Source organism: Eublepharis macularius, chromosome 9 (genome assembly GCF_028583425.1).
Source record: "Eublepharis macularius isolate TG4126 chromosome 9, MPM_Emac_v1.0, whole genome shotgun sequence".
Classification (NCBI taxonomy): Eukaryota; Metazoa; Chordata; class Lepidosauria; order Squamata; family Eublepharidae; genus Eublepharis; species Eublepharis macularius.
Window position 1 is genome coordinate 78,753,698 of NC_072798.1, and position 26,972 is coordinate 78,780,669.

At 39.4% G+C, this 26,972-nt stretch overlaps 1 protein-coding gene across 1 annotated transcript in view; it reads right to left on the minus strand.

Annotated features, from left to right (window-relative positions):
* Window positions 1–26,972, minus strand: part of LOC129335671 (ankyrin repeat domain-containing protein 26-like) — a 91,800-nt gene that overhangs the window by 16,989 nt on the left and 47,839 nt on the right. Inside the window, exons 21-30 of the mRNA XM_054988416.1 lie at window positions 21,689–21,872; window positions 14,014–14,160; window positions 11,670–12,626; window positions 11,029–11,181; window positions 9,915–10,090; window positions 9,601–9,694; window positions 8,387–8,464; window positions 3,181–3,315; window positions 781–893; window positions 159–300 (exon numbers count right to left, since the gene is read on the minus strand). Coding sequence (XP_054844391.1) covers window positions 159–300; window positions 781–893; window positions 3,181–3,315; window positions 8,387–8,464; window positions 9,601–9,694; window positions 9,915–10,090; window positions 11,029–11,181; window positions 11,670–12,626; window positions 14,014–14,160; window positions 21,689–21,872 — 2,179 coding nt within the window. The remainder of the gene's footprint in view (window positions 1–158; window positions 301–780; window positions 894–3,180; window positions 3,316–8,386; window positions 8,465–9,600; window positions 9,695–9,914; window positions 10,091–11,028; window positions 11,182–11,669; window positions 12,627–14,013; window positions 14,161–21,688; window positions 21,873–26,972) is intronic.

Consider the following 26,972-nt stretch of genomic DNA (forward strand, 5'->3'; position numbering starts at 1 on the left):
CACACCTCAAACATTTGCACAAACATAAAACTTAAACCTGTGTGCGTCCCCTTGTACAGATTTTTTTGATCCTGAGAGGCATACTTGGTTTTTAACTACACAGTGTGAACCAGTTCATAAAAGGAAATAATTGTATGGAAGCAAATGATAGAATATACCTTTGTTTTTAGCTTTCCAACTTCACTGTCTATTTCTGTATATCTGGTCTTCATTTCTCCTTGAAGGCTCGTTTGAGATGAGTTCTCTCCACTCTCATATTCTTTCAGTTTCTTTTTAGTTGTTTTTAAAAGCTTCTTAATTCTGTGGGATAAATATTATTGAAATCCAATGAAAGAAACACTGATGAGAAAAAATTAAGTTTTGCTGTAGTTTCTGGAAGTGTTCTATGATGAAATATTTAACTTCATCCATAAGGACATCCTTTGCTGGAGAATATAAAAGAACTTCTGATGTATGAGAATTGAAAAGTAGAGTGGCTTCAGAGTTCTTTGCTTAATTCCCAGTTTCAAAATTATCACAAACTTGAACAGAGTAAATTCTGACACAATACGAGAAATGCAATAGTTCACTAATGAAGTGCATGTTCATTTTGTTAGCTGATTTACTGAAGTGAGCAAGATCATGCAGAAACACTGAAAGCAAAATACAACAAATGAAAGAATCCAGGCTCTTTTGTATATCTGTGAATGATCATTTTCAATATAGCAACAATGATACATTTCAGGCAGAAGTTCAATAAACCAAGGCGTCCATTCTTTTATTACCTTCTGGACAACTTACCCATTGCATTCTTTTTGTAACTCATTGTTTCTCTTCATTTCTTGACCTAGCCGAATTTCCACTGATCGTTTTAACTCTGCCAGTTTCTTCACTTTTTTCTTTTCGCTGTCAAACTGTTCAATAAATAAATAAGAATAAGTACATAATTTTTATGCAAATAAACAAAAATTGGCATACCACTTCAATGTAAAGACACTATATTCCTGTAATGGCCATGCTTCCCTCTAGTGCTGGCATAATATATTCCTCTGCTAGCATTAGTGGAACAGAATTGTATGATTCAACCTACAGGATGCAAAGGTATGTCCTTCCACATGCAGAAAGTGTCTCACAGGAAGTCTGTGCACATTATGCAAGATAATTAAAATGAAAAATTCCCAGTTGTGTCCATGTTTTCCAAACTACCATCACTGAAAAGTATCAGAGTAGCTCCTAAGAGTACAAACACTGTACTTCTATAGTTTAATTTTTATAGTTTATACAGTTTATAGTTTAATTCTTCTGAGGTGCCTTACTTTATTATATGGGAGCTACAACTAAAAATGTTCAAGTTATAAAATTTACAAAAGATCAAATCTAAATTATGGTTAATTCCCCCTGCCAAATGTCATTTTTGGCAAGATATTCCTAATAAGTCATCCTGATAATCATAGATGTAGAGAACTCAATGAATAAATACATTATTAATTCATTATGCTAAGGATCAATGTAATGAAATACTTGCAAATATACAATATTTAATTTTTCATGTTTTAAAGAATTTAACATTGTATTGAAGATATTAATTTGTGATATATTAAACATATAGATAATTTGATAAATAGCTATACTTCCCCCCCACCCCAAATCTGAGTACTGGGAATATTATTATGATAGTAGAACATTATATTCAATCTAATGTGATGGGGACACAGTCACTCAAAACAGATTTGGTTTGAGGTAAAGATGTGCCAGGATTTATAATCTTTGCAACATCTACACTTGCTTCCCATAATTCAGGTTTGAGATGGAGAGAGGCATTAAGACTCTGACCACGTTCATGAAATACTCTGAAAAAGATTATCCTCCAGCCCCACTCTTCAAATTAGCTGACATGAAGAAATGATGAAAGGAAATTGTAAGAAGATAATCTGCTTGTTCAAAGAGATGCTTCCTGAAGAGTAACAATATGATTTTCAGAATCTAGTGTGCCTTTAGTTCAGTATGCAAAATGGCTTGTTTCATTAGATACTATGTTAGTCTGTCTGTAGCAGTAGAAAGAGCAAGAATCCAGTAGCACCTATAAGACTAACAAAAATTGTGGTAGGATATGAGCTTTTGTGAGTCACAGCTCACTTCTGTCCCCCATGTCCTTTTCCTCGTCTTGAGGCAGAGTCATGGGAAAAGGTAGGAGGCAAACTCTCACTACCTGTTCACACGTGCAGCAGAATCTGCAAGGCTGCAACTGCCTAAACAGAAAATAGCCTGCAGACTGTGCTAACATATGAAGTTTATAGAAGGGCTATCTAACTATATTTAACCACCATTTACTTCATTTATATTTTTGAGCTGAGTCCTCATAAGTAAAAGGTAAGTTTTAGCCTGAATATGCCAAGCTCAAATTAAAAAGGGGGAAATGGAGAATAAGAGAGAAGAAAAGAAAGATGGATGTTCTGCAAAATTCTGCTCAGCTTAGTTGTAAACAGTTTGTGGGGAAAGCTGTTGTCTTGTTGGTCAGAATCTGTGAAAGTGAACTAGCAGTAAAAAGCTGTTATACAACTATGGCTATGATTTATCTGTATGTTCCTTTGCACTCAGAAGTCCCATCATGATAAAAATCTTTAAAAGGTCCTCAGATATTACCTTTGGTGTTTTTACAGTTATAATCGTATTACAATTTGGGATTTTGAACTGCAATTCCTATGGCTTGATACTAAATAAAAATGGAATTTAAAATTTCAGTATGCATCAGTATGGAGGCTACGAATATTTTTATATGTTAGCAACTTTTTAAACTTAGCTGAAGGCTGATATATAGGGTTGCCAACTCCAGATGGTGCCTGGAGATCTACCAAAATTACAACTTATCTCCAGAGTACAGAGATCCTCTGAGAAAACTGCTGCCTTGGAGGGTGGCTACTATGGCAACAAATCCCATGCCAAGGTCCCTTTCCTATCCCCAAACTCAGCCCTCCCCAGACTGCACTCCAAAATCTCCTGTAATTTCCCAACCTGGAGCTGGCAACCCTACTGATATAACATGTACCATGGATTCCTGAAGAGAATTAATTATTTCAAAAGTTTATTTTATGGGATGTGTCTAATTTTTATTCTGGTGAGAAAAAACTAGCAGCTTACTTTCCCCCCATCACTTCTATGCTTACACTCTTTCCTTGTTATCTTTGTGCTTACTGGACTTACTTCAGCCATTAACTCAGTCCTTTCTCTATCAAGCTCAGAAAGGCGAGCTCCAAGTTTCGATCTTGACCTCAGTTCTTCTTCCCACATGTTGTGAGTATCTTGAGCAGTCGCTGACAGCACAGTTTGTTTCTGGACCTAGAAGGCAAGCATATCGACCCTCATTTATAATGTTTATAATATACATTGTTTATAATAAATATTGTTTTCAGTTATGTCCAAATTGGGCAGACTATGGTCACAGCTAAACGGAGATTTAAATCTACTTCAAACAGGGTTTCAGGGTTCAATTTTTTCCATATTTATTTTAAATTATATTCTTTTGTTTTGCAAGTGTAGCTGCCCAAGACAGCTTTACCAAGGAGGAGGAAAGACCTCACGAATGAGGGAAGCGTTCCTTTTGTGCCATTTTTCACTGGAAAAACCATCACCAAGCTGCTTGAATGCCTCTTGTAGAAATCTTACAGGTACCCATGTTTTTCTGAAAGGGTTAAACTTTCTTCCCTCTATGTCCATTGCCTCCTTGAAAGCAATCCACAGCAGATAAATTTGCAAAAAAAAATTAAAAAGCCATTATAAAGGAAACACAGAAGAAATACGAATATGTAGTTTAGGCCTCAGAGTCCTGTTCTATGGAACCAGCTTTTTCCATATAACTTTGATGGCCTTCTCATAGGAGATTTTAATTTTTATTACATGCAAATGGAATGGGAGAATGCCCTGTCTAGCTCAGTGAAAATATCCAGAAATTGAATTGCCTGCAGAATTTAACCATCCAATCTAATACTCTAATTTTACACCAAATCCAGACTTTGTAGCTAAAGATCCAGTTCTTCACAAACGAAAAGCAAAAATGCCTTCACAAATTGAAACACGAGTGGAAGATATTCTTCATTCAATAGTCAAAGAAAATATTTTAATAGGCCAAAAGCAGGTGAGAAATAATTGTGTTTCTTTCTCTCTCTCTCTTAGAAATGTATTCACTATAACACTAGACAATATTCGTGGCACTTACATTCTCTGCTTTCACCTGTCCTTCCCTTCCCATCTATCCCTTTTTCTTTCTCTCCAATGCCTCTCTTGCTTCCTCTTTTTCTCTAATTCTATTATGGAATTAAGTTTGCAAATAGTGAAAGAGAGGGGAATTGGGATTTATTATTGCATTGTCTGTAATAAAACTTTAAAATAACAAAAAAACATATGACATGATTTCCAAGTAGGGCTGTGCGCTTCGGGTAAAGTTACCCGAAGCAACCTGATTCGGAATGCTTCGGTATTCCCCGAAGCGGGGCATGCTGGCCCCGCTTCAGAATACTGAAGCAAAGCTTTCTGAAGCATTCGGAAATGCTTAGGAAAGCTTTGGGGCTTGTTTAAAGGGCCCCGCCACTGCTTGCAAGCAGCAGCGGGGCTCTTTAAACATTAACCCCCCACCTCCCCCGCCACCTACCTTGCGGTGGTTCCAGGCCAGCTCCTCTGCCACTGCTGCCTGAGCCTGAGGGGTGGTGGAGAAGGCTGGAGCTGCCTCCTCTGGCCCTTCCTGCTCCTCAAATGGCCGTAATGTACTGGTGCCGCGGCGGCCATTTGAGGGGCAGGAAGGGCTTTTTCTGCCTCCTCCGGCCCTTCCTGCCCCACAAGTGGCCTCCGTGGCGCTGGCACGCCACGGCCATTTGAGGGGCAGGAAGGGCCGGAGGAGGCGGCTCTGGCCATCCCCACCACCCCGTAGGCTCGGACAGCAGAGGAGCCAGCTGGCTCCAGGCCACGCAGCCTTGTGCTGCTGCCGCCGCCAAGCTGATAACCCAGGTAAGTGGGTGGGGGTTGGAGGGATCTCCCCAGGGTTGGGTGGGGGGTGGAGGGGTTTCCCTGGGGGGTGGGGAGACCCCCCTCGCTTCAGTATGCTCCGAATCTTCACGGAGCATACTGAAGCAATTCCCGAACCCAAAGCGGCTTGCCGCTTCGGATTTGGGGGTATTCTGAATCGGTTTCCCGCTTCGGGTAAACCCAAAGCGGGAATATCGAATTTACCCACTTGTGCGCAGCCCTATTCCCAAGTGTATTTTCAGCCCTATGAGACAAATTCTGCTTCTCCACAGGAAGAAAAATGTATAGACCTTGCTTTCAATACCTATTGCAACCTCAATTCATTGCCAACTTGTTGTGCATCATATTTAAACACTCCCTCATTTAGATAAATTTAAAAGAGTCCTTTACTCCCTTTTCCATTTTTGTCTTTTCTGGTTGGGATTTTTGGACAAATCAATAGGTGAAACTTCCATACATATGATTGGAGAAGACTCTGCAAGCCTTTGGCAGAGGATATGATTAAGGAGCACAGCAATGAATGTGGTAAGGTAAGTTCCTGAACATATGCCGTGTTTAGATGGTCTTTAGCAGAAGGGAAAATACATTTTGTACTTTTAATGTCATTTTAATTAGTGGGTTGTACCAACTTTTTTATGCCACAAGTGGAAGAATATCATGAGAACTTTTTTATGCCACAAGTGGAAGAATATCATGACCATAGTGTAGTGGTCAAAATGCTGGACTAGGATCTGGAAGAAGCAGGTTTAAATCCCTGCTCTGCCATGGAAGCTTGCTGGGTGAGCCAGGGCCAGTCACACATACTTAGCCTAACCTACTTCACAGGGTTGTTGTGAGGCTAATATGCAGGAGAATTATGTAAGCCATCTTAAGTCCCCATAGGGGAAAAAGGTGAGGTATAAAGTAAATACATAAAATGATTATTGAACAGTAAGCCGTATCTTCTTATATATTTCTGAGTGAGCAGAGGAAGCTGCCATTGCCCTAGAGATTAAGGATTAGGCTTCAATAGCCATAGCTTTCTAAACAAAGCCAGGTTGTTCTGTCTTCATCAACAGCTTTTGTTCATGGAAGAAAAAAAAACTATGGAGAAGGCACATTGCTTAAAAATAATCACTTTCCATCTAATCATCAATAATTCTTAATGTGGCCAAATATGTGGATTCTGTGAAGAGCCAGTTTGGTGTAGTGGTTCTGGTATTGGACTAGCACCTGGAAAACCAGGTTTGAATCCCTATATTGCCATGGAAGCTTGCTGTGTGACCATGGGTCAGTTACACACACTCAGCCTAACCTACCTCACAGGGTTGTTGTAGGGATAAAATGGCAGAGAGAATTATGTAAGCCACCTTGGGTCCCCAATGGAGAGAAACATGGGGTATAAAAAAAGTAAATAAAAACCAGAGACTGGAACCATGAACAGACAAGAAGGATCTTACTACAACCTGAAAAAAGCTCTGGTTTGCCAAAAAATCTGAACAATGTGTGTGTGTGTGTGGGTGGTGGTGGTAAAACCTCCCAAATGATAGAAGCCTGTAGTTTGAAGAAACAGGTGCATCACTGGTTGTTCCTAAGCAACCACAATATCACTGCTACCTTTCAAGTATTGGTTTCTGGAGAGGCATGGAGAGAGAGCAGGGCCTTTTGCATGGCTGTTTTGGCCTTTGAAGGACTCATGGTAGCCCAGTACGAGCAACAACCAGGCAACTTGCATGACTCAACCAGGCCTGGCTGTTCAACAACAGCCATCTCATGAAAGACAATGTGGTGTTGTGGTCAGAGTTTCAGACTAGGATCTGGGAGACTCAGGTCACCACTACGCCATGGAAGTTCACTGGGTGACTGTAGACTGGTCACATACTCTCTACCTATCCTACCTTACAGAATTGTTGTTAAGAGTATAATGTAGGAGAAGAGAATGATGTAAGTTGCTTTGGTCTGAATTGTGAAGAAACACAAGGTATAAATGAAGTAAATAATAAATATAGCTGAAGATAAGGGACAGATAAAAAGTAGGATGGTTGGTGGGTGAAAAAAAGAAAAGAAAGCAGGGAATGTTGAGGATATGGGGGCTCCCAGGAAAAGGGAAAAAGGAAAGTGTAGGGAGGGGGTACAGGGGAAAATGAGGTGTCCCCCACAAATCCTGCAAGTTTGACACCCCCAACTGGACTACACAGCAAGCAACACCACCAAACTGGGCCATGGTTTTCCCAGGTACAGGCCAGGAGGAAGGGAAGATGGAAGGAGGGAAAGCTGAAAATAGAAGGAACAGACAAAAGTATGTTTGGCTGGTAGGTGGGAGGGAGAGAAAGAAGCAGTAAAAGGGGAGGGGCTACAGGGACTTTAAGGGAAGGGAAGGGAAAAAAGAAATAGTGGGAGAGGGGAAATGAGATAACCACAACACATTTTTGTAGGTCTCTGCTTTTCAAGTTATAATACAGGTATGATAAAAGCACAATGCTGTAAAAACTTAGGATTTAACTTCTTGTTTCCTATATCACATGCCGCTCATAATTTTAGTCAAAGTGCTTCATGAGAAATAATAATAACAACATTTGATTTATATACTGCCTGTGAGGTCAACTTAACAAAGTATGTTATTATTATCCTCACAACAATCACTCTGTGAGGAGGGTGGGGCTGAGAGAGCTCCGGAGAGCTGTGACTGACCCAAGGTTACCCAGCTGGCTTCTAGCAGAGGAGTGAGGAATCAAACCCAGTTCTCCAGATCAGAGTCTTATCGCTCTTAACCACTATACCAAACCACTACCCCAAATATCCATTCTCACTGCTAGATAAACCAAGTAAAAGAATTTGAAGATATGACCAAGAATAGAATCCAAGACTCCTTGTTGTAGATCTTTTTTTTAAAAAAAAAAAAAAACAGCAAATTAAGCTTGTTTCTTAGCACAGGTAACAAAAACGGAGTAATGCAAGGGCTTTCCCAATGGTGAAAAAGAATGACAAAATACTAACAAATGCGCTCACAATACAATTCCAGGGTAAGATACACAAAAACATCTCCAGTGTACAGTCTTAGGGATTCCCTCCAGCACACTTCTATTATGCAAGAGTATATAATCACAGACAAATTATTAGCACACTAAGAATCTAATAAGAACACTGGTGCAGAGTGGTAAGCTGCAGTACTGCAGCCCAACCTCTGCTCACGACCTGCGTTCAATCCCAGCATAAGCCAGGTTCAGGTAGCCGACTCAAGGTTTACTCATCCTTCCAAGTACCCAGTTTCCTGGGGGTAAAGTGTAGATGACTGGGGAAGGCAATGGCAAACCACCCTGTAACAAAAAGTCTGCCAAGAAAATTTGGTGATGCGACATCCCCCCATGGGTCAGTAATGACTTGGTGCTTTACCTTTAAGAATCTAATATACCTGATGGTTTAGTTGTTCCTCTAAACGGATTTTTGTTGTTTGCAAGCCAGTTATAAGTTCTTCAAGTCGATTGTGAACCTATATCAAAAAATTAAAATACTTATTTAAAAATCTGTGGAAGTCTTCAGAATTAATGAAGCAAAATCCCTAAAGCGAATTTAAATATCTTTAAATTCATGCAGATTAGAGATGGGCACAAAATGAACCACGGAACAGTGGTTCCCGCTGCTCTGGCAGCAGAAGAAAGAAGCTGTCATTTCACAGACCCCGCGCTGGAACTGGTGCGGGGGCTGTGAAATGACAGTCTCTTTCTTCTGTTGCCAGAGCAGCGGGAGAAAGAAGCTATCATTTCACAGACCCCACGCCGGTTTCAGCGCAGGGACTGTGAAACTGACAGCCCGTTTCTCCTGCTGCCCGGGATATCCGTTTTACAGACCCACAGCACGGGGTCTGTGAAACGGACAGCCCGGGCAGCGGTAGAAACAGGATCAGTTTCACAGACCCCACTGCCCTGCTGCCCAGGCTGTCAGTTTCACAGACCCCGTGCTGGAACAGTGTAGGGTCTGTACAACTGACAGCCCCGGCAGCAGGAGAAAGAAACTCTCATTTCACAGACCCCGAGCCGGTTCCAGCTCTCATTTTACAGACCCCAAGCTGGTTCCATCGCGGGGTCTGTGAAATGACAGCTTCTTTCTTCTGCTGCCAGGCAGCAAAAGGGGCTGTCTGTTTCAAATGTCCCGCACCAGCTTCAGCAGCCGGTGTAGGGCAATTGAAATGCCACGGAACAACAAACCATGAACTAGGAAAAGGTCAGAAGTTTGTGATTCGATGTTCCGTGGAATGCTACAAACCACGAATCATGTAGTTCGTTTTTTTTGTTCCGTGTCCATCTCTAATGCAGATACATTCATTATTTTTATCAGAAACTATCTTACAGTCAACAAATAGTATTTCACACTTCTTAAAGACAAAGAATACTTAAAAGGCAGAGGCTATAGTAATAGTTATTCAAACGTTCTTAAGACAGTTCACTGCTCCCAAATCACATTCAAATCTCAAATTTGACTCTCAGTGCAATCCCAAGAAGAGTTACTCCAGTCTGAGCCTACTGAAATCAACAGGCTTAGACTGGAGTGACTCTGCTTAGGATTGTGTTGTTATAAATGGTAATCAACGTGTCTCTCCACCCCAACTCCCGTTTATGACTGACTTACTGAGGTACTATCCTGCAGTTCCTTCTGAAGTATCTCAATTCTGCTAGTTTGTTGTTTGTTTGTAGCTTCCAATCTGGCATTTTCTATTTCAAGTCTTAAAAGAAAAGAAAAACCTACTTTAGCTTGTAAATACTTATCATGGTCTTAATACAACACAGAATGTCATGATATATATAAACAACTGGGGATGCGTATGCACATGTGTACACATTTACAACTTCCTATGAGTACAAATTGCATATACCTAACTGATATACGTTAACTCATCATTTTTGTTTAAAAATACAAGTCAAATACAATGTATTAATTTTTACCTTTGTATATGTTCTTCCAATTGTTTTATAGCATTATTTGTTCCTGATGATGCTACTAGCAGGTCTTGTAATTTCTGAGATAGCATGCTTGCCTCACTTTCCTTCGCATCCAGAGCATTCTTCAAATCCTGAGTACGCCTTTCAGAATGAATATACTGTTCTTCTGACTCTTGCAGCTGCATGAACAAAGAGCCAAAGGGGGGTGAAGAGGTCTTGGTAGTGAGAATGCCTCTGCTTCCCCCACTACTGACCACAGTAATAAGAAAGTGGCTATGTGGTAAGAGAAGGTTACTACAAGAAGGAAATTTATTATATCACTATAGAAGCAGCAACATAACTAGGTCTGAAATATCTGCAAGTATGGAACACTGACTAGTATAAAACCAGTTTCATTTCTCTTCATTTGTATGTAGGTGTCTTGAATTCCCTCCTTTTCAACCTGCACAACCTGCCATTTACATTAACGCCAACTCCATTTATATACTGCATTGACTGTCTAAGATCCCTTGCCATTTCCAAATATCGGAGAATCTTTACCCTTGCACGCTTTAACATTCTACCTTCAGCCCTCCTGGAAGGCAGATAACAACATGTCCCACTCCCTCAAAGGCTCTGCCCATACCATACAGGGAAAGTAGAGTCTATCAACCATATTTTGCTGCACTGCTCATTCTATAACGACATTTGATCCTAGTATATTGCTCCAATCTTGTCAACTTCACCAGGAAGATCTGAACAACTTTATGTTTCCCTACTTCTTGTAGATTCTTCCCAGGAGAGAACTAATAAAGTTGCTAAACTTTGCCTTTGGATGTGTGGGATATGCAAGCGGCTGATTGAATTTCAATAATTTTATCCCCCCGTCGGAGGAAGGCATCATCTCTCTATCTCCCTGCAATTTGTACTCACTGTTCTTTGCTTGACACTGCGTGTGCCTCCCTTATTTCTTTTATTCTTATTATTATTGTTGACTTTCTGGAGCTGATTCTGTATCAAAATAAACTTTGTGAATGTGAATATACTGCATTATTTTGCTCCCCAATAAAGAGTGTTTTAAAAATATGTAAAATTAGGTAAAGGCTGGACATGTAGTTAATAATTTGTATTAACTTGCCTTAGATTTTATCCTTTGCATTTCCTTTTGAAGCTGCTGTTTATCCTCTTCTAGGTCATTACGATAACGGGTTGTAACTTCAAGTGAAGCTTCTGACATGGATTGCTTTTTAAGAGAATCTGCCAGTTCTTGCTGCAGTTGTCTTAATGCACCCTAGCAGAAGGAACAATTAAAAGTACATTTCTAGATTACAGTTATTTAAAAGAGAAATACATTTGTCTAGCTGATTTCTAAAAGATGCTAATTCACTAGAACAGTTAGTAACTACTAGTCAGCAGATACCCTTCCTATAAAGATCACCTGAAACAAGTGGACAGTTCACAGCACTTGTCAACAGGAAGACAGCTAGCTTCCCATGCCATTTATCTAAAACTTAGATTACAGTTCTTAAAAATAAAGCATACAATTAATCTGATTTTATATTCCCTCTGCAGTACACATGGTACACCACTAAATATTCTCAACCTCCTTTAAAGGCAAGATATGTGAATGCTCATTTGGAAGAGGATACCACATGGACTAATCCTCTACGCCCAACCAATGCTCCCAAATTGCATTCATTCTATTGGATGTAGTTATTGGAGGATTATCAGTGTCTCAACATTTAAAGTAGTGTAGTAGTGTTGATGGATTATACTTACCTCTCTCTCTACTTTTTCTGTTTCATATTTAAAGACCTGATCCCTTAAATCACTACATTTTGTGATTAACTCTTTGTTTCTTTCTTCTACCATTTGTATTTGCTTTTCAGTATCAGCTCTAAGTTTAGTAAAAATATCATTAAATCTATATTGAACATCACTCACTACTCTTTCTTTAATTACACCCTGGTTTTGAAAATCTTCAAGTTGCTGTCGGAGTAAAATATTTTCACTCTGGAGCTGTGCCAATCGTTCTTGCATGGATTCCTGTTTTATGACATATTTGTTCATTTGATCCTTTTCCATTTGCCGTGTATTTTCCAGTTCCTTAACCTGACACTGGGCTTGACTTAAATCCCTTTGAATGCTTTCAATCAGCAAGTTCTTTTCTCTCAATGTGTGTGTTACATGGTGAAGCTCATTTTCTAGACCATTAGTTTTACTTTCAGTCTTACTTAACAGCTGAGACATGCTATTATTGGTCTCTTGTAGATTAAACAGATCGTGATTCAATTTATCTTTTAAACGAAGCCACTCATCACGCTCACGTTGCAGTGTTCGTTCAAGATCATTCTTCGATATAATGGTCCGTTCTAGTTCCTGAGTGGTAGAACTCAAACGGGAACGAAATGAATCAAGCTCTACCTCCAGTCGTTCTTTATTTTCTTTAATGTGCTCTAATTTAGAGGTTAACATGGCAGATTCTGTTTTTGTTACATTTATTTGTCCACTGTACTGAAAAACTGTTTGAGTCAAAGCCTCTTCATTTAGTTTCAATTCCTTTTTAAGTTCGTCAATTTTTTCTTTCAAAGCTTCATTTTCTTCTAAATATTTGGCTTCTTCCTCCTGACGCTGAACTTTTATCTGGTCAAGCTCAAATCTTAATACAGCAAGTTCATCTTGGAGAATGTGATTTTTGTGTAACAGATCCTTTTCTGGGTCATGATTATCAGCCATCTGAATGATTCAGAGTACAGAACAACAAAGTTAATGAAATCACTAAAAACAAAAACCCTAGCTTGATTCTGCCCTCCCCGCAACACAAAAGTAAGTAACATTCTCTAAGTAACATTGATCCTATATACATCATAGTATGTACAAATGGTTATTTTCCAAAATAACGCATTGTCTCCATTCCGAACTTTAATAAATTCTCATTTAATGTTAAAAACAAGCAAGATTTGAAAGTTAAATGTCTTATGTTAATTCTACAGAAGAATTAACATATGACTTTTAATTTTCAAATCTTGCCTATGGTCAAATCAAGGATTGGATCTAACCAAATTTTCTGCTGGGGAAAGAGGAAGGATGTGGTCTTCCCTGATCATCAAAAGGGCCATGCTGGGGATCATGGGACTTTGATGATCAAAAGCAATATGAGATAGAGGCTGTTGTAAGGAGGGGACTTGAGTGAGACTGAATGAAAAAGCTGGCTGGATCTACCGCTGTGCATTTTAAAACATACTGACAATACAGAAAGCTTGTTACAGAGATTATCTAACTGGGCCAAGTTTCTGACACGCATTCTGTGAGATATTGTATGCTTTCATAAGGGTTAGAAATAAAGATGCCATTCTACATGTGAAAGGAGTCTTTCAGTCATGAAAGGGATTTGCATCTTCTGTTAGAACAGTATCACATGGGAATAAAACTAAATCCATATATATTCCTTCCACATGCATCACTTGCATAAACTTCTTGCTTAACAAAAACCTGTTACAGCACAGCTTGAGCTCTTACACAAACTTCTGAAGAACCTGCCTCATGCTAGATTAATTTTGTTTACAGATCTTGGATCTAACCCAAAATATTAGGTACACGTCTACACAAAAGCTAACGTAATATTAAGGCAGGTCAGTGCCTTTTATTCATATGGATAGTGGGGACAAAACAAAGAGCAAGTTGTCTTGCCTAAAAGACATAATAAAGCCTAACAATTTTCTCTAAGCAAAGTTATGGTAAATGGGCCAGTGCCATCATGCCTGTCCATCTTTATATTCACAAGTTAAAGTGGGGCCTAACTTTCCATTTAACGGAAGAAAATGCCACATGTGTAGGACCAAATCTACCTGACTCTCAAAATATGATAAGTATACATCCTTAAAACCCATGTACATGAATTAAGGAGTCTAAACTGGGTCACACTTCTTTGATTCATGTACAAGAGTGTTTAACACAGTACATCTGTCATGCACATTTTATGTATTTGCTGATGAATCTACAGTGTAGTATCATCATAGCCACAAAACACAAATTATGCAGCCACTCTGTGTAAAAGTAATTTGGAGGGAAATGTTTCTGTCTGAAACAGTTCTGTACTTCTAGTTATTTATATGATTGGTACCTCTGAGCTTTTAGCCAGTGTTCTTTTTGATTCTTCTTCCAATTCCTTTTGTCTCCACAAATGGGTATTCAAAATACCCTCTTGCAGAGCTCTAGCATTCTGTTCTTGAGTGAGCTGTCGTTGTGTTTCATTATGACGTTCTTCAACCTGCAACATGTATTTTACATATCAAACAGAATGTAATATTCATTATCTTCCTGCTCAAGGTCCCCAGTATGCCTATGATGCTGAAGTTTAGGCTAGAGGCCCCATTTGCTTCAATGTCTGGGACAATTTTGTACCTATAATAGAGAAAGGCAGTACTAAGCAGTGAAATGAATGTGAAGCTTCTGTTTGAGCTCTAACTAAAATTTAAAACCACTGCATTCAGACTAAGGCATTTAATTAAAAAATATAGTTGTGTGATTTCTAGTACCTACTTTTATTAGGTAAGGAAGTATCTAATACTACCTAAAAGCTATTACTGTGACTGAAAAATTCTACTGTCACTTAAAATGTTAACTACTATGACTGTGAAAAGAATAATAAAGCAGTCCCTTCCTACAATAAAATAATAACCACAACAACTGCACTTATATACTGCTCTTCTAGACAGATTAGCGCCCACTCAGAGTGGTGAACAAAGTCATTGTTGTTATTATCCCCACAATACAGCTGGGGAGCTGAGGCTGAGAGGAGTGGCTTACCCAAGGCCACTACTGAGCTCACGGCAGAAGTGAGATTCAAACCAGCACAGTGCTGATCTGCAGCCCAACCACTTAACTTCTGTGCTACAGGTTCTCTCAGATTTGCATGGTCCTATGCTCAGAGGGAGCAAGGGAAGCAACCCAATCTGGATTCCCTAGCCTAATAAAGATGAGAATGGTAGAGGACTTCCGGTTTGGGATTCATGGAGGTCTAACGCAGCTCCATTTGTGGAGCTGACCGGATTGCCGTTTTAACCGGCCGGAGGGGTGAAAATAACCCGCGGCCGACTGCTCTCAGGCGGGGAGCAGGCAAAGAACGCTCAAGACCCTAGGGTGAGTTAGATCTCGGACGAGGGGGGGCTCTACACAAGGAGTCTCCCCCCCGATCCTTGAGGTCCCACCTTGCGACGGGTCGGCTATAATCTCTGCGGCAATTTTGGGGCCAATTCGGCTGGCATAAGACCTACATACCCAAGCTTCGATCGGGGAGGGAAGTCGAGAGGAGAATTTAAGATCGAAACAGCGATTACAACCCGAGAAAGCTGGAGAGAAGGTAAAGATCGCTATCTCTTGAAACGGGACAGATTGACAAAAACAGAGAGGAAAGAAAGTAGACTTTTAAACTGCAACAGACTAGCGAAAAGGAGGTGAAGACTCGGCAGGAGTTGTATTTTAAAAGAGACTAAGTTTAAAGAAGTTATTACAAAAATCGGACTATTGTTTTGAATACCTGTGGTTTTGGAGCTGTGGGAAAAAGACACCATCGCGAGACCTGCTGTGGGAAGACGGGAGACAGGAAGTGCGTAACAACAATAGAGTGGCTGGAGGGAAGCGGCCCTTGCCAAAGGACAGGAAGTGGGGAATCGCCATCTTTGAAAGTGGAAGGGTCGTGGCTTCAGCGGAAGAGGAAGTAGGCCATCTTGGATTATAATAACATAGAGAAACCATAGAGAAAAGACGCCCGACATTTTGGATATAAAAAATTAATTTTGGCAAAGATTGGGACATTTAAAAAAAAAAAGGAAAACGTTTAATTATACGCCACGGAGCTGAGGAAGAGAGCAGATTCGTGGGAGCGAGCTAAAGCAAGCCCCACGATGTCGAAAAAAGAGTGGCAATCGGCAATAGAAAACTTGGACAAAAAACTTATAGACATGATGAAAGAACTTAAGGACACGAAATTGGAGCTTATTAAAGAGGTCAAGGAAGTTACACAGACAGTAAAGTCGGAGCTGTCAGAAGTGAAAAAAGGTGTGGAAACGATTAGCAGTGAATTACAAGGAACGCAGCAGAGAGTTAAAACAGTAGAAGACGCGATGGAGAATTTAATAGACACGCAACAAACAGAGATGAGGCTGGTGAAGGGGAGGATGTCAGTTGCAGAAACTAAACACATGGAGAAGCAGCTTCGTTTTCGTGGTCTGCCAGAAGTGGAAGGGAAGTCAGCGCAAGAACAGATGACTGAGGTGTTGGCTGATTACCTGGGGAAGGAGGAGGAGGAAATTGTGGCTATCCTAGATGTGGCGTATCGTGTGAACTCGAGAATTGCAACCCAGAGGAAACTACCAAGGGATGTGATTGTGCAGTTTACAACTAGAAATATGAAAGAGAGGATTGTGACCAAACAATTTCAAGATCCATTGGAGATTGATGGCAAGACGATTATTATAATGAAGGAACTGCCCAGATCAGTGTTATTGGACAGGAAAAAATATAGAGTGCTAATTCAGACTTTGAAGGACATGAATATCAGATACAGATGGGAGTTACCGGAAGGAGTGTCCTTTGAGTTTGGAGGGGCAAAAAAACGTATCAGATCTGAGCGGGAGATGGAGAGATTTATCAAGGACAATGAAAAAGACTTACCAACAAAACTATGAATATGGAGTGTAAAGTATTATCTTGGAATATAAATGGACTAAACTCACCGAATAAGAGAAAAAATATTTTTCATTGGCTACTAAAACAAAAATGTGATATTGTTTGTTTGCAGGAGACCCACATTAGAAAACAGGATGTAAAATATTTAAAATCTGGAAAATTGGGCAAAGAATTTGTAGCGGCTTCCAACAAGAAAAAAAGAGGAGTGGTGTTGTATATAAAAGAGGAGCTGCAGCCAAAATTTGTTATGAGAGATGTGGAAGCTAGATTTGTAGCAGTGGAATGTAATTGGAACTTAAAGAGAGTGTTGGTAGTCGGACTTTATGCACCTAACGGTGCAAAGGAAAGCTTCTTTGAGGACTTAAGGAAGCACCTAGACGATCTTGTATATGACCAGATAATTCTTGCTGGAGATTTCAATGGAGTGACAGATTTGGAATTAGACAAAAAGACTACAAAAGCACAAAAGAAAAGAGGACTATTGCCAAAGCTTTTTTTTGAGTTGATTCAACAAGAGACTCTCGAAGACGTATGGAGGAGAGAATATCCTAAAACCAAACAGTTTACTTTTTATTCTGCAAGGCATCTTACATTATCAAGAATTGATATGATCTGGGCCTCAAAGGACTTAGCGCTATGGACTAAGGAGGTAGAAATAATGCCGATGGTAGGCTCAGATCACAACCCAATTATGTGGAAATTTGGAAAAGGGAGAAAAAGGAAAGCCTGGAGAATAAATGAGGACCTGTTACAGGAAAGTGAGAATATGGAAACACTGAGAAGAGAGACTAAGTTTTTTATACAATACAACGTGAATAAAGAAGTACCAACCAGTAAAGTTTGGGACGCGTACAAGGCGGTTGTAAGGGGCATACTAATGGACTTAAATGGTAGAGCAAGGAAAAAGAAAGAGGAGAAAAGACAAGAGATTGAGGAGAAAATAAAGGCCAAAGAAGTACAGTTAAAAAAGAGACCAGGGAAAAAGAAAATACATCAGGAAATCAAAATTCTTCAAGAACAGTTAACAGCAATGAGTAACAAAGAATTGGAGTGGAACCTTAAAAGACTGAATCAAAAAGCTTTTGAGGGTGCTAATAAACCTGGGAAATATTTGGCATGGCAATTAAAGAAGAAAAGGGAAAAGAAAATAATAAATAAAATTTGTGAAGAAAACAAAACGTATTTGGAGCAGACTACCATTAGCAGAGCCTTTTATAAATTTTACGCTAAGCTGTATAATAAAAAAGAAGTAAACAAAGAATCAATAGCATCATATTTGGAGAAAACTAAACTTCCAGAGATCTCGGAAGCTTGGAGAAATAAGTTGAACAGTGAAGTAACTGATGAGGAAATAAATATGGCAATACAATCCGCAAATCTAGGAAAGGCGCCAGGGCCAGATGGACTTACGGCTAAATTTTATAAGACAATGGCCAATGAACTGGCACCATTCCTAAAAGAGGTGATGAACGGAGTTTTTAGGGATCAAAGAATTCCAGACACTTGGAGCGAAGCGAATATATCATTGATCCCAAAAGAGGGCCAAGATCTGACTAGCGTGAAAAATTATAGGCCTATATCACTACTCAATAATGACTATAAAATTTTTGCGAAGATATTGGCGGAGAGATTGAAGGGGTGGCTCTCGGAAGTCATAGAGGAGGAACAAGCAGGCTTTTTGCCAGACAGACAAATAAGAGACAACTTAAGGACAGTGATCAATGCTATTGAATACTACGACAAGCGTTGTGACAAAGAGGTTGGTTTCTTCTTTGTAGACGCTGAAAAAGCGTTTGACAATTTAAACTGGGATTTTATGTTTGCCACTATGGAAAAGCTACAACTGGGAGAAAGATTCGTCAGAGCAATCAAGGAAATCTATAGAGACCAGACTGCAGCAATTGTAGTGAATGATGAATTGACCAAAAAATTGACGATTAGTAAAGGAACAAGACAAGGTTGCCCGTTATCTCCATTGTTGTTCATTTTAGTATTGGAGATTCTGATGATACAAATTCGACAAGATGAGGAAATACGAGGAATAAAGATAAAGGACTACTCATATAAGGTCAGAGCATTTGCAGACGACATAATGTTAATTGTAGAAGACCCACTGGAGAACATGCCAAAAGTGATAGGCAAGATCAAGGAGTTTGGAGATTTGGCAGGTTTCTTCATTAACAAAAAGAAGTCAAAGATATTATGCAAAAACATGACTAAGCAGAAACAACAATTGTTAATGGAAACAACGGATTGTGAAGTAACTAGTAAGGTGAAATACTTGGGAGTTGAGCTGACTGCAAAAAATATAGATTTGTTCAAGAATAATTATGAAAAATTATGGACTCAGATAGAGAGAGACTTGATCAAATGGAATAGATTGAACCTGTCATGGTTGGGCAGGATTGCAGCAGTTAAGATGAATGTGTTACCAAGAGTAATGTTTTTGTTACAGACAATACCAATCATCAGAGACTCTAAACAATTTGAAAAATGGCAGAGGAAAATATCAGATTTTGTTTGGGCAGGCAAGAAGCCTCGAGTGAAAGTAAAAGTTTTACAAGATGCAAAGGAGAGAGGCGGAATGCAACTGCCCAATCTGAGACTTTACCATGATGCAATCTGCCTAGTTTGGCTAAAAGAGTGGATGACATTAAAGAATAAGAAACTATTAGCCCTAGAGGGATATAAAAAAATTTTTGGATGGCACGCATACTTATGGCATGACAAAGTAAAGGTCAACTCGATGTTCCTGCATCATTTTGTAAGGAGAAGTCTATTTACAATCTGGAAGAAGTATAGAACTTACTTACAAGAAGGAACCCCCTTGTGGGTGGTTCCATATGAGGTGATAGATCCGAGAGCTGTGGATAATGAACAACAATGTTTAACGTATAAAGAAATAACTAAGATTGAAGTATCTAAACTTAGAATAAAGACGCAAGAGGAACTATCACCTAACTATGATTGGTTTCAGTATAGACAGATTAGAGACTTATACAACTCAGACTTTGCAAAAGGGGGCATACGAACAGAGAACTCGGAACTAGAGCAGACCCTTCTTAAAGAAGACAAGAAAAGAATATCCAAGGTATACCAAGTATTGCTGAAATGGTATACTGAGGATGAGATAGTTAAAACACAGATGGTGAAATGGGCTATAAATTTCAATAAAGAAATAACAATGGAGGCATGGGAATACTTGTGGAAAACTACAATGAAGACAACGACATGTATTAATATTAAAGAGAACATTTTCAAAATGATCTATCGTTGGTACATGACACCAAAGAAGATTGCGCTAGGGAATTTGAATACTTCTAATAAATGCTGGAAATGTAAGAAACATGAGGGCTCCCTCTATCATATGTGGTGGTCGTGTGAGGTAGCTAGGCAGTTCTGGGGGGAAATAATAAGAGAAATGAGTGAAATTTTACAGTTTCAAATAAATAAGAACCCAGAACTCCTGCTGCTAAACTTGGGAATGGAGGGAATTCCAGCCCATCATAGGACGTTGATTTTTTATATGACTGCAGCAGCTAGACTTTTGTATGCGCAGAAATGGAAAGTACAAGAAGTACCAACTATTGAAGATTGGATCTACAAATTGCTGTATATGGCTGAAATGGACAAGATGACAAGAAAACTGAGAGATCTGGACTCAGGGCAGTTCAACACAGACTGGGAGAAGCTGAAACAATACTTGGAGAAGAAATGGGAGGTGGGAGGAAAACTGTGGCAGTTTGAGAACTACTGAAATATAATAAAAGTATAAAAGAGAGGGGTGACTTTACCGGGGGAGGAAGAGAAATGTGAATTTATAAGCAGTTAGATTAATTGATTGAGATATATATAGATATGTATAGGTCAACTGATAGAGAATAATTAATGATAAGGTTTAAACATGAGGATTGACTAACTAACAATATTTTCTTTCTTTGACAAGATTTATATGCACCAAACTGAATGTATAGAAGAGTTAAATTGATTGAGTATCTGAGGAGCTATATAGAATTACCATAAAAAGTTGAAATGAGTAATATATAGAGAACAAATCAAATTGTTTGATTTAAATGTGGGAAATTTTTATGGTTTATGATATATAGGTTTATATAGAATTATTCAAAATTGGAAAATGGGATAAATTGTTTATCTAAAGACGTATAGTTTGGGTGTATAATAATTAAAGGAGTTAATGATGCACTGCTTAATATAATGGAGAATGTATATCTGTTTTAGACAGAGGAATTTAATAGAAGTAAGGGAAAAGGGACAGAGGGTGGGAAAGCTGTTGGAAGTCAACAAAAGGGGGGGAAAGGGAGGGGGTTAGAAACGAAAAATTAGGGGAAAATTGATTGTAATGTAAAAATAAAAATGTTCTAACCCAATAAAAAATTTTTCAAAAAAAAAAAAAAAAGATGAGAATGGTAGAAGTGTCCGGTCAAGTGAAAAACGTTTCCTAAGGATTCAGTACAAATCATTGCTATACAAATGCAAAGATCAACTATCAGTAGGCTTGGCATCTAATTGGAAAAAAAAGTAGGATCTATACAGATATAGTAATAAATCAAGGAATAAGCCTTTAAGATTGGGACTCCTCCCCACTTCTTTCTTTTCATTATTTCCAGATAATGATGCTAAAACTACTGTGAACTTATCTTATTTCTGTCTCTTCGTTACATTTTCCCCAATCCCCTTCCTCTGACAAGCCATCTCCAACACAGTAGACAGTACCATCCTGCACAAATTCCACCACTCATTACTTGCTGCTACCAAACATACTACTGATCCTCATTCCTTATACTCTGTTCGCCAAATTAGGTTTCTGGGACAGTGACAGAAGACAGTATGATTTCTGGAAGGGTGGCACCACATTATCAAAGAAGTTCTACAGAGAATGTACAACTAAAGCAAATGTCTTATAGTAAAGAGTCCAGTAGCTCCTTTAAGACTAACCAACTTTATTGTAGTATAAGCTTGCGAGAGCCACAGCTCTATTTGTCAGATCTGATGAAGAGAGCTGTAGCTCTCGAAAGCTTATGCTAACAATTCATTTTCAGAACTGATTGTACTGAAATGCTGCATTGTGTAATGTAGTATACTCTAACCTCTTTCAAATGGTTTTTCAGAGTTCTCAACTCCATTTCCAGACTTCTCAACATTAACTCTTGCTGCTGTTTTTCCTCCATCTCTTTACAGCACTGCTCTTCTTTTTTCCTTAACCGTTCTTGATTTTTTTCATATAGCATTTCAGCACTCAATCTTTTTTCTTCCTCTTGCTTCAAAGAATATCTGTAATTAAAAATTTTAAAAGGTGCATATAGCTATACTAAATAATATCCCTGAAGAATTTAAAGACCAGGTAAGGAATAGATTTGCAATACTAAGTTTAATTGATCGTGAGCCAGAAGATCTATGGGCTGAAACTAGAGATATTATCAAGGAAGAATGTGCAAAGACTATCCCTGTAGCCAAAAGAAAGGAGAAGCCTAAATGGATGTCTGAAGAAACTCTTAAAATTGCTAAAGACAGACGAGAAGCAAAAACAAAAGGCAACAGAAATAGGGTCAAAACTCTAAATGCAGCTTTTCAGCGGCTTGCACACAGAGACAAAGAAATCTATTATAATAATAATAACCAGTGCAAAGAAATAGAAGATAACAAAAAAGGAAGAACAAGAGACTTGTTCCAAAATATCCGAGAAATCAAAGGAAAATTCAAGCCACGGCTTGGGTTGTTGAAAGATCAACATGGAAATACAGTATCTGATCTGGACAAAATAAAGGAAAGATGGAAACAATACACTGAGGAACTATACAAAAGAGATGGAAAGATGACAGATACTTTTGACAAAGAATCTTTTGATGAAGAACCAGAAATCCTAGAAAGAGGTAAAAGCTGCACTCAAAGCAATTAAGAGAAACAAAGCACCTGGAGTAGATGGCATACCAATAGAGCTATTTCAAGCCACAGAAATGGAGTCCATCAGAATCTTAACAAGACTATTCCAACAAATATGGAAAACAAAACAATGGCCTACTGGCTGGAAATGCTCAGTCTACATTCCAATCCTCAAAAAAGGGGATGCCAAGGAGTGCAGCAACTATTGGACAATCGTGTTAATTTCCCATGCAAGCAAAGTGATGCTCAAAATTATACAGCAAAGACTCTTACCATATATGGAACGAGAAATGCCAGATGTTCAAGCTGGATTCAGAAAAGGAAGTGGCACCAGAGATCACATTGCAAATTTATGATGACTAATGGAACATACTAGAGAATTTCAGAAGAATTTCAGCCTGTGTTTTATAGATTATAGCAAAGCTTTTGACTATATAGATCATGAAAAGCTATGGAGAGTCTTAATTGATTGTTTTGATGTGCAACTTGTACTCTGGACAAGAGGCTACTGCCAGGACAGAATATGGGGAAACAGAATGGTTTCCAATTGGCAAGTGTGTCAGACAAGGATGCATGTTATCTCCCTACCTACCTGTTCAACCTCTATGCAGAGTATGTCATAAGGAAAGCTGGATTAGATCTAGAAGAAGGTGGAGTGAAAATTGGTGGCAGGAACATTAACAATTTGAGATATGCAGATGACACCACATTACTAGCAGAAAATAGTGAAGACTTGAAATGACTACTGATGAAGGTTAAAGGAGAAAGTGCCAAAGCAGGATTACAACTGAACAACAACAAGACAAAAGTAATGACTACTGAGGAATTACACAATTTTAAAGTTGACAATGAGGAAATTGAAGTTGTTCAAGATTTTCTATTCCTTAGCTCAATCATCAACCAACTGGGAGACTGCAATGAAGAAAGATTGAGATTTGGAAGAGCAGCTGTGAGGGAGTTAGATAAAATCCTTAAAGATAAAGATGTCTCTCTGGGAACCAAGATCAAGATAATCCAAACTATGGTATTCTCCATTGCCATGTATGGATATGAAAATTGGATGGAAAAGAAAGCTGACAGAAAAAAAATTGATTCATTTGAAATGTGGTGCTGGAGGAGAGTTTTGTGGATACCATGGACAGCCAAAAAGACAAATAAGTGGGTACTAGATCAAATCAAGCCTGAATTCTTCTTAAAAGCTAAAATGACAAGACTAAAGCTATCGTACTTTGGTCACATCATGAGAAGACAAGATTCTCTGGAAAAGTCAATAATGCTTGGAAAAGTGGAAGGCAGCAGGAAAAGAGGAAGACCTAAAACAAGATGGCTTGACTCAATAAAAGAAGCCACGTCCTCCAGTTTGCAGGATCTGAGAGGTTTGTTAAAGATAGAACGTTTTGGAGGTCTTTCATTCATAGGGTCACCATAGGTCGGAGATGACTTGATGGCACATAACACACAGTAAATCCTCAACTGAGGTTCCACAGATACATATATGCTGATCGATGCGAAGTACTAGTTCTTTCTATTCCCAGATCTCAATTCTATACAGTAAATGAGTGATGACTTTAGAAACAAAAAGCTTCATAGCTGGTGCTATAAAAAACCCCACTCCAAGAGAAGTAAAATCTCATTATCTCTCCTGCTGTCTTGAGCACTGAGGCTTTTATATCTGTGCACACAGGTCCCTATAATACTGTTGCAACCAGTGAGAAGATATTTTGGAATAGTGAAGGTATGTAGCTTCAAAATCCGAAAAGGTCCAAGGTCAGATCACACAGGAAAAATACCAAACTGGAGGGTGAAAGCCAGTTTAAAAAGAATTTTGTTTTAAGAGCCTGATGGACTGCAACATTTTGGGGAGTATGTTTATTCTGAAATTACCTTTGGGAAGAAAGAACTTGAGGTAGTCAACCATTGACTAACCTTGGTATATGGATATTGGCCTAGGGAGAGCTGAAACTGTGAAGTTTAGCTTACCCGCTTCTTTGTTTCCAATCTATACTGCTTTTTACAATTACAGTTTCAAACTTTCTTCTTCTAGGATTTCATAAAAGCCAATGGGTTAGGAATGGCATGGACACTAATCTATGTTTTGATGACTTCCAATTTAGAAATCTCTATGCAGATCTGCCCTTGAAAACACTTCAGAATATTCCTATCTCGCCAGTTTTGAAACAGCTGGTTTTCAGTTCATTTGCAACCCAAGGTGCCAATTTCAACAGTTAAAGGCCAAAACTAGCTAGGGCTTAAGTAATAACTCAGGGACTGTCTACTCCCACATGAACATACTCTATGTTGGAGATCTTCTAAATGAGACCGTACTTCACATTTCTTCTTCATTAGAAAATTGGCCTCCTTTAGAAGCAGAGAATTCCAGGGCTGCCAAGAGCCATAGTGAACTCCCAGACAAACGTTCTCTTTGTGCCCCTTCACACCACCAAATCCAGGTAAGTGGGTTGGAGGAGAGGGGGGCTAAGTGGGGGGTGGGATGGGTTGCTGGGAGAAAACCCAGCCCCCTGAATCACTTTGGAATGCTCCGAATCTTTACGGAGCATTCCGAAGCAATTCAAATACCCAAATCTGAAGCTATTCAAATACCCGAACTCAAAGCGGCTTTTGGATATTTCCAAATATTTTTGGGGTGCACACCTCTAGTGATAATGATCTGTTGATTAGCAGCTTAAAAGAAAAATTGCAGCAGGGGAATTCTGCTTCCCGCCTAGGCTAAGAACTTACAGAATTCACAGTCTATAGTAACTGAATTAGAGATGAAGTGCTATTTAATCTGCAGGCCATCAACAACAATAATGACAACCACTAAAATGAAGTATACATTTGCTAAAGTGCAGCAAAGGCCCTGATAGCTGCCAATTCAATGCAAGTTTGTATGTCAAAGACTTCTTGCCCTTTAAAAAGATGGGTGTGGAGACTTCCGGTTTGGGATTCATGGAGGTCTAACGCAGCTCCATTTGCGGAGCTGACCGGACTGCCGTTTTAAGCGGCCGGCGGGGTGAAAATAGCCCGCGGCCGACTGCTCTCAGGCGGAGAGCAGGCAAAGAACGCTCGAGACCCTAGGGCGCGTTGATCTCGGACGAGGGGGGGCTCTGCACAACGGGTCCCCTCCCGATCCTTGAGGTCCCACCCTGAGACGGGTCGGCTACAATCTCTGCGGCAGTTTTGGGGCCAATTCGGCTGGCATAAGACCTACATACCCAAGCTTCGATTGGGGGAAGAAGTGGAAAGGAGAACTTGAAATCGAAACAGCGATTACAACCCGAGAAAAGTGAAGGGAAGGTAAAGATCACTATCTTCCGATACGGGACAGATTGATAAAAACAGAGAGGAAAAAAAGTAGACTTTTAAACTGCAACAGACCAGTGAAAAGGAGGGGAAGCTTCGGCAGGAGTTGTATTAGAAAAGAGACTAAGTTTAAAGAAGTTATTAAAGAAATCGGACTATTGTTTTGAATACCTGTGGCTTTGGAGCTGTGAGAAAAAGACACCATCGCGAGATCTGCTGTGGGAAGACGGGAGACAGGAAGTGCGTAACAACAATAGAGCGGCTGGAGAGAAGCGGCCCTGGTTGGAGGGCAGGAAGAAGGGAATCGCCATTTTTGAGAGGGGAAGGGCCGCGGCCTCAGCGGAAAAGGAAGTAGGCCATATTGGATTATAAAATCATAGAGAGATCATAGAGAAAAGACGCCCGACATTTTGGACCCTTTAAAATTAATTTATGTAAGAAGACCGGGACATTTGAAATAAAAAAGGTACTAAATTTAACGCCACGGAGTTAAGGAAGAGAGCGGACTCGTGGGAGCGAGCTAAAGCAAGCCCCACGATGTCGAAGAAAGAGTGGCAATCGGCAATAGAAAACCTGGATAAAAAACTTTTGGAGGTGATTAAAGAATTTAAAGATATGAAATCGGAGCTGATTAAAGAGGTTAAACAGACAGTAAAATCGGAGCTGTCAGAAGTAAAATCGGAGCTGTCAGAAGTGAAGAAAGGTATGGAAACAATACAAAGTGAATTACAAGGGACGCAGCAGAGAGTTAAAACAGTAGAAGGAGCGATGGAGAACCTAGCAGATACGCAACAAACAGAGATGAGGCTGATGAGGGGAAGGATGGCGGTTGCGGAAAGCAGACATATGGAGAAGCAGCTGAGATTTCGCGGCCTACCGGAAGTGGAAGGAAAGACAGCGCAAGAACAGATGACGGAGGTGTTAGCTGAATACCTGGGGAAGGAGGAGGAGGATGTTGTGGCTATCCTAGATGTGGCATATCGTGTGAATTCGAGAATTGCAACCCAGAGGAAACTACCAAGAGACGTGATTGTACAATTTACAACAAGAAACATGAAAGAGAAGATTGTGACTAAACAGTTTCAAGATCCATTGGAGATCGATGGCAAGACAATTATCATAATGAAGGAACTACCCAGATCAGTGTTATTAGATCGGAAAAAATATAAAGCGCTAATCCAGATGCTG